The sequence below is a fragment of the Venustampulla echinocandica genome (genome assembly GCF_003357145.1).
Source record: "Venustampulla echinocandica strain BP 5553 chromosome Unknown scaffold_1, whole genome shotgun sequence".
NCBI classification, from domain to species: Eukaryota; Fungi; Ascomycota; class Leotiomycetes; order Helotiales; family Pleuroascaceae; genus Venustampulla; species Venustampulla echinocandica.
In genome coordinates, this window is record NW_022474206.1 from 5,115,641 (window position 1) to 5,129,755 (window position 14,115).

A 14,115-nucleotide genomic window follows, 5' to 3' on the forward strand; every position below is an offset into this window, starting at 1 on the left:
AACCCTGCCTCACTGTCACACCTGGGGGACCCAGAGTGCGACGACATGGCCACTGCTCAACCAGACGAGCAGTTGGGGGTTGCCAGAGGCTGCCAACCGCCGCTTGCAGCTTCGACAAGAGGCACTGCCACTGACTGCCCCTTGATCGCACTCACAATTGGGCCACGGGCGTCGGCTGAAGTGGTTTTGATTTGGCGACGCAAGTAGTGCGGTGTGGTGCGGTGCAATGTGAGCAATGTGGTCTTTTGTACTCTGTACATAGCGCTGTACGTTCCTCTCGCCGACAGGATACTCGGCCTTTGAAGGATCGTTGGCTCGTAGCTGTACCTACTCCATAGCGGCCATAGAACACCACCGTCCCTGATTTGTGGCGGCAATGGCGATAACCAGTTGGCGCGGGGGGCGATCGTCCTGGGCGCGGGCTTGGGCTGAACGGCTGGTTCGTCGCAAGAGTCGATGGTTTGACGTTCCTGGCGCGGCGGGAATCTCGAGTAATCCTGGCCAAGACGTATCCATGATTCTAGACAGTACTGTACCCATATCAACTGGGTCTTGGACCCGACTCCCAAGCCAGACTCCCCAGCCAGCGCACCCAAGGTTCGTAACGGGGTACGGGGCAGCGCTCCCTGCGCACATCTAATAAGCAGAGCTGCGTAAGTCGTAGATATAGGGCAGAGTAAGTGTAAGGAATGGAAGATGGAAGGGGAGGGAAGGTCGACTGCCCGATGGGGGGTGGTGGACAAGCTAGCCGGAAACCACTCGCTGTTTTGAACCGTCGTCTAGGACTCTAGGGCGAGAACTACCGGACTCGACCTGTCTCGGGCAGAACGTCACCACTGATTGATTATAAAGGTCCTGACTCCTTCGCCTTTCTTGCCGCTGCTCCCGCATACATGTTCTCCCTTTCTCTTGCACAACGTCCCCTTCGCCGCCCGCTTTTTACCCTTACCACTGCCACTCCCACACGCCGTTCCGTTCCCGCCCTTTCCACCCCTCGAAGCTTTCCATTTACAACCACTACCGCCGCAATGGGTGTCCAAAAGACCACTCTCCAAGAGGGCACCGGCCCGATCCCCAAGCCAGGCCAGCAAGTCACCATCCAGTACACGGGCTACCTAAAGGATACCACCAAGCCTGATAACAAGGGCGAGAAGTATGTCATTTTCATGTCAAATCGTCGTGCTGGTTCTAGAAGGCTGACCCTTGCCCCCTCGCCAGATTCGACTCGTCCGTTGGCCGTGGTCCGTTTGTTGTCCAGATTGGCACCGGGCAGGTCATTAAGGGTAAGCTGGGAGCATCCTCTAGCAAACAGAGCAGGACGGCTATTGACTGGCAATACCAGGTTGGGATGAGGGTGTTACAACCATGAAACAAGGCGAGAAGGCAACATTGGATATCACATCGTGCGTGGCCTATCCCCCCCCTCTTCCATGTCCTATACAATTGTTTAAGAATCCTGGCTAATATGTTCGTTTTGCTATGTACAGAGACTATGCATATGGTGACCGGTAGGAAACCCCCTCCCCACCCAATGGTTATCATTTTATATTCCCAAAGCTGCGCCGCAGACCTCTCGATATACGCTCCACTGTCTAGATGTAGACTGACGTGATTATGCAGCGGGTTCCCGGGTCATATCCCACCCAATGCCTCCCTCATCTTGTAAGTATCTTCTCAACCCCAACCCCAACTCAAACACAACCTCCCACCAACTGCTTTCTAACACTCTGCAGCGACGTCGAGCTCCAGAAGGTCCAGTAAATCTCTGACTCCGGGGGTTGCTTTCATCTGGTTGGTCCTAGGGCGAGGTCGCTCAGGTTAGCGCCGATAGCAGGGTAGCTAAATATCAGATCGGATAAATTGAACGGAAATATTTTTTGCAAAACGCGCTCTGTGATCATCTTGAAAATTCAAATACCGCTTCGTCGGATAGTGTGCTCTGCGCCCCCCTTAGTCAGATGGCTGGTCGCACAAGTCTTACAAGAGCGAAGCACACTGAATGATATTGATATCCTCACTGAACCAGAGCCATGCTGTTGTGCTGCAATCTGTGTAGCACGTCCCTCGCCGTTGCCTTGCTTGCCTTAGGAGGGCTGTGACACGATACGTAGTATGTACCTATGTACCTTACGTATGTACTACGTATAGTGGGGGTGAATGAGGGGCTGCCGAAGATTAGCCGCCTGACAAGTGCGCCGGTCTGTTGTGTACCCGATTCATAATCATAATACGCAAGTAATGGCACAAGATGTTCCAACCGGAGGTGAAGATGTTAAAAGGCATGGCACCATAGCAAATACTATAGAGAGCTATGTATATTGCGTGATTATTCGACTTTGGAGGAGGCATACCTATATGTATGCTTCGGACCTATCCATAGCTGGAGTGCACAAGGTACCTAGGTACTTGCAGATAGCCGTTTGTAGCTGCCTGAGGTGGCGGCGGTTCCTGACAGATCGGCGACGTGCACGTGATGTGCACCCGTTTGGTTATGTCATTAGCTCCGTTGCTCTAGAGGCTTCGGCGTGATGACTGAGGGACCGAAGTCCATCTTACAGTTAACTGCCAGCTCACCCTCGACTCGTTCTCTTCGTCCTTTCACCGCGTTTAAGAACTATTCCATAGGACTCACTCGTCTCGTTCTGATACCATACCCTCATTCCCGTCTCTGCCACATCACTCCACTCAAGCAGTTCAAGGTCGGGTACTTTTGGGACCTAGAACTCGAGCTTGCTTGGGATATCGAACAAACAAAACGTCAAGATTCCCTCCCAGCAAACAGCCGACGGCGAGAGCCAGAACAAGTCGTCAAAGCGCAGGTTATCCCACGTAGAGTATCCCCAGCTGAAAAAGAAGACCATGGCGGTGAGTTGGCTCCCTCCGAAGATGTGCATTGCTATGCCGCTACCATACCGAGCATGTTCCGTTCTAGGCTATGGCTCTACTGCTTTCACTTGTAAAGATAAAAAGCTAATGATTCGTTCGTACAGGCCGCCAAAGGAGACGTCGACATGGAGACCAAGATGCAGGTGGACGAGTCGGTGGTAGGCAGCACCGAGATCGACGAGTCGTTATACAGCAGACAGCTTTACGTTCTCGGACACGAGGCCATGAAGCGTATGGGTGCTTCGAATGTGCTCATTGTTGGATTGAAGGGCCTGGGTGTCGAAATTGCGAAGAACATCGCCCTGGCTGGCGTTAAGAGCCTCACACTTTACGACCCCGCACCTGCTGCTATCGCCGATCTCTCCTCGCAATTTTTCCTCCGTCTTGATGATGTGGGGAAATCCAGAGCAGAAGTTACGGTGCCCCGAGTCGCTGAGCTGAACGCGTATACACCTGTTTCAGTGCATGAATCTAGCAGGTGAGCATCCCCTTGCCCGAGTGGACGTTCCCCGCTAACAGGATTGTTACAGTCTAATCACCGATCTCTCCCAATTCGATAAATACCAAGTGGTCGTTCTCACCAACACTCCTATCAAGGACCAAATTGTGATTGGGGACTACCTACACTCAAAAGGCATATACCTCGTGGTGGCGGATACATTTGGCCTGTTTGGATCAATATTCTGCGACTTTGGAAAAGATTTCACTGTTTTAGATTCCACAGGCGAAGCGCCAGTCAGTGGAATAGTTGCTAGTATTGACGAGGAGGGATTGGTGTCGGCTCTGGATGAGACGAGACACGGACTGGAAGATGGCGACTTTGTCACGTTTACCGAGCTTGTCGGGATGGAGGCTCTCAACGGTGCAGAGCCACGGAAAATCACAGTGAAGGGTCCATATACGTTCTCAATTGGCGATGTCTCATCATTGGGCACGTATAAGAAGGGCGGTATCTACCAACAAGTGAAGATGCCCAAATTCATTGACTTCAAGCCTATGTCTGCATCGCTCAAAGATCCCGAGTTCCTAATCTCCGATTATGCCAAGTTTGACCGCCCGCAGCAGCTACACATCGGGTTTCAAGCCATCCATGCATTTGCGGAGCAACATGGACATTTGCCCAGACCTATGCACAAGGAGGATGCTGCGATTGTGGTCGGGTCTGCAAATGCTTTTGCGAAGCAGGAGAAGTTGGATGTGGAGTTGGACGAGAAACTCCTCCTGGAACTGAGCTATGAGGCCCAAGGTGACCTGAGTCCGATGGCAGCATTCTTCGGCGGTCTTGCTGCTCAAGAAGTCTTAAAGGCAGTCTCCGGTAAATTCCACCCAATTAAGCAATGGCTCTACTTCGATTCTTTGGAATCACTACCTGCCAGCGCCGCCCGATCAGAAGAGTTATGCAAACCCCTAAACTCTAGATACGATGGGCAGATCGCGGTTTTCGGTAGGGAATACCAAGAGAAACTTGGGAACGTTACCCAATTCCTAGTTGGTGCCGGTGCTATTGGTTGTGAAATGCTCAAGAATTGGGCTATGATTGGGCTTGGCGTTGGGCCCAAGGGAAAAATCCACGTTACGGATATGGATTCGATTGAGAAGAGTAATCTCAACCGCCAGTTTCTCTTCCGGCCTAAGGATGTAGGGCAGTTGAAGAGTGAATGTGCTGCTACCGCCGTCCAAGAAATGAACCCGGATTTGAAAGGTCATATCGTCACAATGCGAGACCGAGTAGGGCAAGATACGGAGCATATCTTCCACGAAGAATTCTGGAATTCTTTGGATGGAGTCACGAATGCGCTCGACAATGTTGATGCTCGTACATACGTTGACCGCAGATGTGTGTTCTTCCGAAAGCCGCTTTTAGAGAGCGGTACCTTGGGCACCAAGGGCAACACTCAAGTCATCATCCCTCACCTGACAGAATCTTATTCTAGCTCGCAAGATCCTCCTGAGCAATCATTCCCGATGTGCACGTTGAGAAGCTTCCCGAACAAGATTGAGCATACCATTGCCTGGGCTAGAGAGTTATTCGAGTCTTACTTCGTCAAGCCTGCTGAGACCGTAAATCTCTACCTCAACCAACCAAATTATCTTGAGACAACCCTAAAGCAGGGCGGTAACGAGAAGGCCACGCTCGAGATGATCCGTGATTTCTTAGTAGAGGATAAGCCTCTGAGCGTGGAAGATTGCATCAAATGGGCTCGTTTGCAGTTCGAAAAGCAGTACAATAATGCCATTCAGCAACTATTGTACAACTTCCCCAAAGACTCAACCTCGTCAAGCGGAGCTCCCTTCTGGTCAGGACCAAAGCGTGCTCCAGATCCATTAAAATTCGACCCTAAGAATGAGTTCCATTGGACCTTTATCGTTTCAGGAGCTAACCTTCATGCTTTCAACTACGGCATCAACACCAAGGATATGGACGCAGGCATGATTCAGAAGGTGTTGGACAACATGATCATTCCAGACTTTTCACCAAATGCTGGCGTAAAGATTCAGGCTGATGATAGTGAGCCCGTAAGTACTTGTTCTCAACTATGGGAAACCCCTCTAACATTTGCAGGATCCAAACGCGAATGCCTCTGCATTTAATGATAGCGAAGAGCTAGAGAAAATCACTAGCCAACTTCCAGAGCCAAAGAAATTGGCAGGCTTCAAGCTTCAACCAGTTGAATTCGAGAAAGATGATGATACGAACCATCATATCGATTTCATCACAGCGGCAAGCAACTTACGTGCGGAGAACTACAAGATCGAACTCGCTGATAGGCATAAAATCAAATTTATTGCCGGAAAGATCATCCCCGCTATCGCCACGACAACTGCCCTCGTTACGGGACTTGTCATCCTGGAGTTTTATAAAGTCATTGACGGAAAGAGCGATATCGAGCAATATAAGAATGGCTTCATCAACCTTGCACTGCCTTTCTTCGGTTTCAGCGAACCTATTAGCAGCCCCAAGGACAAGTACAAAGGAAAGACTGGTGACGTTGCGATCGACAAACTTTGGGATCGTTTTGAGGTTGACAACATTACGCTGCAAGAACTAATAAATCATTTCGATGAGAAGGGACTCGACATCACTATGCTGAGTTCCGGGGTTAGTCTCTTGTATGCTAGCTTCTTCCCGCCATCCAAACTCAAGGACAGATATCAAATGAAGCTGAGCGAGCTTGTTGCCCATATCTCGAAGAAGCCAATCCCAGACCACCAGAAGAATGTCATCTTTGAGATCTGTGTGGAGGACCAGAGCGGCGAGGATGTCGAGGTTCCTTATATCATGATGAAGATGGGTAACTAGCGGTGGATTCTATTGTTTTTGAGTGACGACTACATGATGGATTCCGGTTATGCTACAGAAAACTGTTTTTTGGTTGGTTCAGTGAAGGGAACTAGAGAGAAAGCGTCTGACATCGATATGGCGATGCCTTTTACAAAATAGAAAATGCTTTGTATCGAACCTTGGCGCTGAGCACTGAGTGATGTGACTGACTAATTTATTGTAAGCGAACAAGGCCCAGTAGTCATGACCCCACGTCAGCCTTGGATGCCGTCATGAGTAGTCATCATTATCAAGCACCCCAGCAATGCCACGGCGCGCATTACTCGGCATTATGCCATCGATATCTTGCATTCCGGCGATGCCATATATTAATCGGCATACCCCCCCCTCTCCAATTGCACAGAAAACAGCCATTCCTCCGCTCAAGACCCTTCATGCTCTACAGATCACTTCTTAATTTATCTGTGAACTTTACCCACCTACCAAAAAACACCGTCCGTCTATTCTCATCGAGTAGCTTTTCAAAAATGGTACGTACTGTGCATGGGATGCCGGGAGAAATGAAAACAAGACGCGGGGCTAACGAAGCAACACCACAGGCCGAAGAACAGAAGATCACGAACTGGGTCGCCCCAAATGATAAAAGTGGCGAATTTAAGAGAGGACAATCGCAATTCAGGAATTGGATTAAGAAGGGGGGAGAATTCCCACCAGAGAAAGGAAGATACCACCTCTATGTAACTCCCTCCGTCCCCAAACCATTGCATTCAGCAGCTGATCATTCGCTCTCGTAATAGGTCTCCTACGCTTGTCCCTGGGCCCACCGCACGCTCATCGTACGCAAACTCAAAGGCCTCGAAGATTTTATTCCGTATACCGCGGTACATTGGCACATGGGGGAAAGGGGATGGCGGTTCGCAACACCAGAAGACAAGGATGCACCAGGCGATAATGTAACTGCGGATCCGGTAAAAGGACATGAAGGATATACTCACTTGAGAAATCTTTATTTCCAGGTTGATCCGGAATATAAGGGTCGATTTACTGTCCCGACCCTGTATGATGTCAAGCAGGGGAAGATTGTCAGCAATGAGAGTAGTGAGATTATTAGGATGCTTTACACAGAGGTTAGTTTGTCCATGTTGAGTTTGAAACACTGCGCTGCAGATTCCCACATGCCCCTACGACGTATGAGGTAAGGCTGGGAATAAAAGAAGGATAGGAGCTGACAGCAAGGGTACATACAGTTCGACGATTTGATCGACGAGAAATACCGCAATGTAGTCCTGTTTCCCGAAAATCTTCAAAAAGACATCGACGCTACAAATGAGTGGACGTACAACGACATCAACAACGGCGTCTACAGATCTGGTTTTGCCACCACCGAAGAAGCATATAGCAAAGCCGTCACTCAACTCTTCTCCTCCCTCGACCGGGTCGAGAAACACCTCACCGAGTCCGCAGGACCATACTACTTTGGCAAGAATATCACCGAAGCGGATGTCCGACTTTTCACAACAATCGTGCGCTTCGATGCCGTTTACGTCCAGCATTTCAAGACAAACATCCGGGATATTCGCTCCGGATACCCGCATATTCACAAATGGTTGAGACATCTCTACTGGAATGTTCCGGCGTTCAAGGATACGACCGAGTTTACGCATATTAAACGCCATTATACTAAGAGCCATACGAATGTAAGTGCCTTCTCTATGGATGCTACGTGTGGACCCGACATGTTAATAAGTATTTGCAGATCAACCCGTACAGCATCACACCCCTTGGTCCCGAGCCACCGATTCTGAAGGAGGATGAGGAGGTTCCGGCTGTGAAGTATGCGCTGGCGCTGGCAGGGAAGAAGTAAAGTAATTGTAGTAATATAATATGTCTGCGACAAATTCCAATTCACTTTCTCCCTCATACATACTTTTGTCACTCCCACGCCGGCCCCCCTCCACCCCAGCCTCCCCGTCCACAATGCGAATTACTGTGTTTCATTGTTTTTCGTATAATAAATGCTTTATTATAGGAATTCTTTTAAATTTAAGGCTGTTATATAATTTTACTAACTACCTACAGGTAGGTATGTGTTACTAATGAGTAGAATATAAAAGCATGGTATTTAAGTGGCAAACGGTCTCTAACTTGGCAACTACTGTTATCTTGACAATAATGTTATTTTACTTAAACTTAATACCTACCTAGGTATGAATTCACAGACTGAGACCAATTATCTATTACACTACTAGTAGGGCCTTACAGAAATTGCCGAGAAGACAACTTGGTATTATATTCAGCACACGACGGCACGCTGGTGTTTGCCGGGATAGCGAAATGTGCTTGTGGGGTATAGGCACCTTGGTAAAGAAAGGTTTCTAGAAAGGAGGCCGCCTGTCTTTATACTGAGGAATGGGGTGATGCAGTTAAGCGAGTTGATGTGGTGAATAACACGAATACTTCTGAGTATTTCGGAGGTCTAAAGATAAAGGTGCATTGGTAGGTAGGACAAAGGACTAGAGCACTGTTTCGCGCTGTCCTTTGCAATTTGCAGGGGCTTGGTCACACTAAAAAGGGGCGCCGCTAAGTCTGTAATTGCCCGACATCATCCATTGGCCTGGAATTTCCGCTTCCTCGCCCACATGAAACTCTTGTGTTCCCAACCTCAACATTCACATACCTATCCTTCGAGAAGTCTGGCAGGATATCGGGATATGTGAGTAAGACATTAATTGCTACGGCCCAGGTCAGGGGAGGGAGAATAGGGGTAATGTATCTAGCGCTAAAAGTACTTTTCCTAAGACCGGTCACAGCTATTTTCCTTTGTGAATGGAATAAAATTACATTCAGTATCTGTTCAGAGCTCTCGTTTGTTATTGACAGGAACATATCAATAACTCTTAACATTCTATTCTTCTTCTCTTATAAATTTTTATATAAACCTCGGCAGCGCCTTGATTTGAACCCTCTTTTCTTGCATCATTTGCAAACATCTATCCTCCATACCTTCGTTCGATTTTGCGTACAAATTCCAACATACAATTATTTGGACAATCTCTCAATACCCAATAAAAAGAGATCGCGATGCGAATCTCTACACTTACTGTCGCTCTAGCAGCGCTCCAGACTGTTGCTGCTCATACTGTCTTTACGACACTTTTCGTGGACGGCGTTGACCAAGGCGATGGGACCTGCGTCCGTATGCCGATGACGCCAAGCAATGCAACAGATCCCGTCAACGATCTAGCAAGCAGTGATATGGCTTGTGGATTCGATGGCACGAAAGGGGTTGCGCGAGTCTGTTCTACGAACCGCGCAGCGAAATTGAATTTTGTCTTTCGAGAATATGCAGACGCATCGCAACCGGGAGCATTAGATCCAATCCACAAGGGGCCTTGCGCCGTCTACATGAAGAACGTCAAATCAGCTATCAATGATCCCGCAACGGGCGATGGGTGGTTCAAAATCTGGGATGAGGGCTACGACCAGACCACCTCTCAATGGTGCACCGAGAAGCTCATGCAAAACAATGGCGTCCTCTCCGCCCAGATTCCAGATAACCTGGCTGGCGGATACTACCTTGTGCGGCCCGAACTTTTGGCTCTGCATCAATCTGACAAGAATCCCCCCAATCCGCAATTCTACCTTGGGTGCGCCCAGATATTTATTAACTCGACCGCAACGGCCCTCCCCAAGGATACCGTGAAGATCCCCGGATACACGAATATATCTGATCCAGCAGTACTTTTTAATATCTACACATTAAATCTGCCATACCATACGCCGGGACCGGGGGCATACAAGTCTGGAGTGAGTGCAACTGTCGATACCAAACCCGTGGAGCAGCAAACAGAGGGCTTGCTTCCTTCAAATGTGGTCCTGACGAACGCGAATTGGTGGGCAGCTGAGCTGAACTCGTATTCTGACCAAGCTGGCTGCTCGAACGCCTCTGAAACGTGTTATGGCAAAGCTAAGAGCTGTTATGATTCGTCACCTCCTACGGGCTCGAAGAACTGCCGTATTTGGGAACAAAAGTGCAAAGATATTCAAACCGCATGCCAAGGGAACCAGCTCAACGGACCGCCTAATAAAGGGAAGATTTTGACGCCGCCCCAGCAGTCAGGAGTAGAACTTCCTTCCCCATCTGCAGCATCGGCATCTCCCCCGTACGCAAGTGTATCGGCTGGAAGCCCAGCATCATCTGCGGCATCGGCACCTTCTCCATATGCAAGTGTAGCGGCCGCAAACCCAGCGTCACCTTCATCTTCAGTATCTGCTCCAAACTCCTCATCTCTTCAAGTTTCACAAGATGGGCAATGTGGAAAGGACTTGGGACAGGCATGCAAGGGAAGCAAGTTTGGGGATTGTTGCTCAGATAAGGGATGGTGTGGGAGCAGCGATGCATATTGTAGTGCTGGGTGTCAGGCTGAATTTGGAGTTTGTGGGCAATCTCAGCCTACGGGGCTGAGAAGGAGAGATATGAGATTGGCGAAGAGAGTAAGAATTTATAGACCATATGACGACTCCCCGGAGGGCTCTTGATGCGTCATCGCAGCCACGGGGAGCTTCTATAGGGCGATCACGAATGCATAGATTGTTGAGCTTTTTACATGGAGGAGAATCTTGACACATATATTTCGCGGGGCTTCAAAGTTTCATTTTATATGAATAGTAGAGCTGTGCTCTGCCACTTTGTACTCTAGGATCTGCCTAGACGTTTGTAAGATTTTCGCAAATTTTATCTTTTCCCCATTGTATAAAATAAGTTTGTGTCGTAAGAAGTAAAACGTTTTCATTCTATAAAATCCTACCGGCTTCATCTAAACATAAAAATGTGCAGCACGATATAAAACTGTAAGTGAGTTGTAATGTTATATTATAGAAGTGAATTTATAAACTGTAGAAATGTGCATTAGAGCCATTACCCAGCCTCAACCCTCACCTGTATCGAGAAAAATGTGCATAATAAATGTAAAGTACTATCATCAAAGCTGTTGACTGAAGTTGAGACTGAGGATTGAGATTAAGTGTTGAAGCGTTGTTTTGAAAAATGCAAATGTTACCAGACCTCACAATTAGTTTAAAGGGGCTGGCTCAGGGGGGAGCCCCGGAGACCTTAGGCGAGGCCAAACCCACTAGCGGCCGCCTCTATCTGTCCAGTATCCCCACCGTAAAACCCCCGCCGTAAAATCGGGATAAGCGGACTGCAGACAAGACACTGCGACAACTAGCTGTCTATATCTCCTCAATATGGACAATGTAAATGGGTTGTTCGGACCCTCATGGTCTCTGGATACAGGTGGTATGTAGCTTCCTCCAATCTCACTTCCTCTTGGGGGAATTTATAAATTGTTTAATTGGAAACGCAATTGCTAACTAAGATAGATATTGTGGAATTATGGCACTTATATCGAATTCCCATAGTCCTCGCAAGTTTCACGGTGCTTATGATTGTTCGAACCATCCTACGCCTACGAAAACCTAGAGAAAAGCTTTCCGAGACCCCTCCTCCTACATCTCCGAGCCTTCCCGCCGAGAAAACGATTGCCCCTCTCGAACTCACCAAGAAGACAAGCATCGAGAAAATCAAGGCCCCTCGAAGAATTGTTGGAGGTCTTAAGAAGAGCAAGCCCTCCGAAGATGATATTGAGTCTGGTGATAAAAAGATCCAAGTGCTAGTCTTCTTTTCGTCGTTGACCACCACCACCGAGAAAACTGCCAAAGTTTTCACCGAAGGGCTGGCACATAACATCAAAGAGTTTTCAAGCTCTGCCACTTTCCTCGAACCAGAGATCCTTGACCTATCCTACATCGATTATGATGAATACTTTATCAATCCGCCGAAATCCGAACCCAACACACAGTACTTTTACCTAATACTTATCCCTACCTACAACATTGATACCGTCCTCGACAATTTTCTCGAGCATTTACAGGAGACGCATAATGATTTCCGGATAGACACCGCACCTCTATCGTCGTTGCTTGGTTATTCGGTGTTTGGATTCGGCGATAGGGAGGGTTGGCCGACTGAGGAAGAGGGGTTCTGTTCACAGGCGAGAGATGTTGATAAATGGATGGCGAAATTGACAGGAAGGAGAAGGGCATTTCCGCTTGGAGTTTGCGATGCCAAGACCGATGGTCCGGAGCGGCTGAAGGAATGGAAGGAAGGAGTTGAAGATGTGATCCTCCATATTGCTAAGACTGGAGGGCTAGGAGAAGGGGTCGCTGGAAGTGGAGATGCTGTGGAGAGTGACGTGGAAGATGTTGACGACGATGATGATAACGACGAGGTGCTTTTCCAAGAACAGGACGTTGCCCAACGAAAAACGAAAGCGCAGAAGCAGGACAGCCTCAATGACCTGGAGGACCTTGGCCGATCATTAGACAAACCCTCCGCTGACCCGTCACCACCCCTTGAAGTCGATTTCACCACCTACAGCAAAAAGTCCCGAAAACCGGAAGCCCCAGCAATAATCAAAGAGATGGTGCCCAAAAACTCTCCCACATACAATTCGCTCACCAAACAGGGCTATACAATTGTAGGTTCCCATTCGGGTGTGAAAATCTGCCGATGGACCAAATCCGCCCTTCGAGGCCGCGGCTCCTGCTACAAATACTCTTTCTACGGCATCGCCTCGCATCAATGCATGGAGACAACGCCATCCCTCTCCTGCTCAAACAAATGCGTCTTCTGCTGGCGCCACGGGACTAACCCCGTCGGCACAACATGGCGCTGGGTCGTCGAACCCCCTGAGATGATATTCACAGGCGTGAAAGCCGGCCATTATAAGAAGATCAAGATGTTGCGGGGAGTACCGGGCGTGAGGGCCGAGAGGTTCGCTGAAGCGATGAGGATTAGGCATTGCGCGCTCAGTCTTGTGGGGGAACCGATTTTCTACCCCCATATCAATGAATTCTTGGCTATGTTGCATAACGAACATATATCATCATTCCTCGTCTGCAACGCCCAACACCCGGATCAGCTTGCTGCCCTCACACCCGTAACACAACTCTACGTCTCAATCGATGCCTCGAATCGGGAATCGCTCCGGAAAATCGACAGGCCTCTGCATAGGGATTTCTGGGAACGGTTTAATGCATGTCTAGATATCCTACGCGAACGACGATTTGAACAGCGGACAGTTTTCCGTCTCACCCTCGTGAAAGGATTCAATATCGATGATGAAGTCGAAGGCTACGCAAGGCTCGTGGAACAGGGTTTACCGTGCTTTGTAGAGATCAAAGGCGTTACGTATTGCGGGACGTCTACTTCCTCATCCGCTGGCCTCACCATGGCCAATGTGCCTTTCTATTCTGAAATCCAAGAATTTGTACTGGCCCTCACTGCCGCGCTTAATAAACGCGGGTTAGGGTATGGCATTGCGGCGGAACACGCACATAGTTGCTGCGTGCTGATTGCGTCTGAACGGTTTAAGAATGAGAGCGGGAGATGGTGTACAAGGATTGATTATAAGAGATTTTTTGAGTTACTTGAGAAGGGTGAGCCATTCCGACCCGAGGAATATATGGGGGAGGAAACGCCGGAGTGGGCGCTCTGGGGGAATGGGGGCTTTGATCCGAGGGATGAGAGGGTGTATAGGAAGGGGAAGAACAAAGTGCCTTTACCTGTGAAGAAAGAAGAAGAGGAGATAGAGGATGAGGTGGTTGTGGTAGGGGGTGAGTGAGTGAAAAATCGGATGCCGGATGTTTAGGTATTATATTGGCGTTAAGGACGGAAGGCGAAACAAGGTACTTCAGTATTATAGCAAAGTGTGGTTGAAGGTTTCATAAATAAGCTACAAACCAGCTGATCGGAAGCAATCAAACAAAATCCAACCAACAGGAGCCAATAATCCCGCAAAATGATCCAACCATAGCTATCCTAGCAAACCCCAATGAACCCCACACCCCAAGGCACAAACGCCAACATGAACCAAATAGACCCA

General features: G+C 48.7%; 5 protein-coding genes across 5 annotated transcripts; all 5 read left to right on the top strand.

The window, feature by feature from the left end:
• Nucleotides 1-1,028: 1,028 nt before the first annotated feature.
• On the top strand, nucleotides 1,029-1,761 carry BP5553_04193 (Peptidylprolyl isomerase; the record flags this gene model as incomplete). Its single annotated transcript, XM_032012816.1, has 5 exons — nucleotides 1,029-1,153; nucleotides 1,219-1,283; nucleotides 1,343-1,403; nucleotides 1,621-1,662; nucleotides 1,734-1,761. 5 exons carry the CDS (start codon nucleotides 1,029-1,031, stop codon nucleotides 1,759-1,761), a joined length of 321 nt encoding a protein of 106 aa, XP_031872509.1.
• A 767-nt stretch (nucleotides 1,762-2,528) lies between these two features.
• On the top strand, nucleotides 2,529-6,187 carry BP5553_04194 (Activating enzyme of the ubiquitin-like protein; the record flags this gene model as incomplete). Its single annotated transcript, XM_032012817.1, has 4 exons — nucleotides 2,529-2,888; nucleotides 2,991-3,364; nucleotides 3,417-5,403; nucleotides 5,450-6,187. The coding sequence occupies 4 exons, from the start codon at nucleotides 2,529-2,531 to the stop codon at nucleotides 6,185-6,187; spliced, it is 3,459 nt and encodes a 1,152-aa protein (XP_031872510.1).
• Nucleotides 6,188-6,696: 509 nt separating this feature from the next.
• BP5553_04195 (Glutathione S-transferase) lies at nucleotides 6,697-8,033 on the top strand (the record flags this gene model as incomplete). Its single annotated transcript, XM_032012818.1, has 4 exons — nucleotides 6,697-6,906; nucleotides 6,967-7,296; nucleotides 7,417-7,866; nucleotides 7,926-8,033. The coding sequence occupies 4 exons, from the start codon at nucleotides 6,697-6,699 to the stop codon at nucleotides 8,031-8,033; spliced, it is 1,098 nt and encodes a 365-aa protein (XP_031872511.1).
• A 1,217-nt stretch (nucleotides 8,034-9,250) lies between these two features.
• On the top strand, nucleotides 9,251-10,708 carry BP5553_04196 (uncharacterized protein; the record flags this gene model as incomplete). Its single annotated transcript, XM_032012819.1, has 1 exon — nucleotides 9,251-10,708. The coding sequence occupies one exon, from the start codon at nucleotides 9,251-9,253 to the stop codon at nucleotides 10,706-10,708; it is 1,458 nt and encodes a 485-aa protein (XP_031872512.1).
• A 708-nt stretch (nucleotides 10,709-11,416) lies between these two features.
• On the top strand, nucleotides 11,417-13,854 carry BP5553_04197 (Flavoprotein; the record flags this gene model as incomplete). The annotated part of the gene is made up of 2 exons (XM_032012820.1): nucleotides 11,417-11,468; nucleotides 11,552-13,854. The coding sequence occupies 2 exons, from the start codon at nucleotides 11,417-11,419 to the stop codon at nucleotides 13,852-13,854; spliced, it is 2,355 nt and encodes a 784-aa protein (XP_031872513.1).
• Nucleotides 13,855-14,115: the final 261 nt, after the last annotated feature.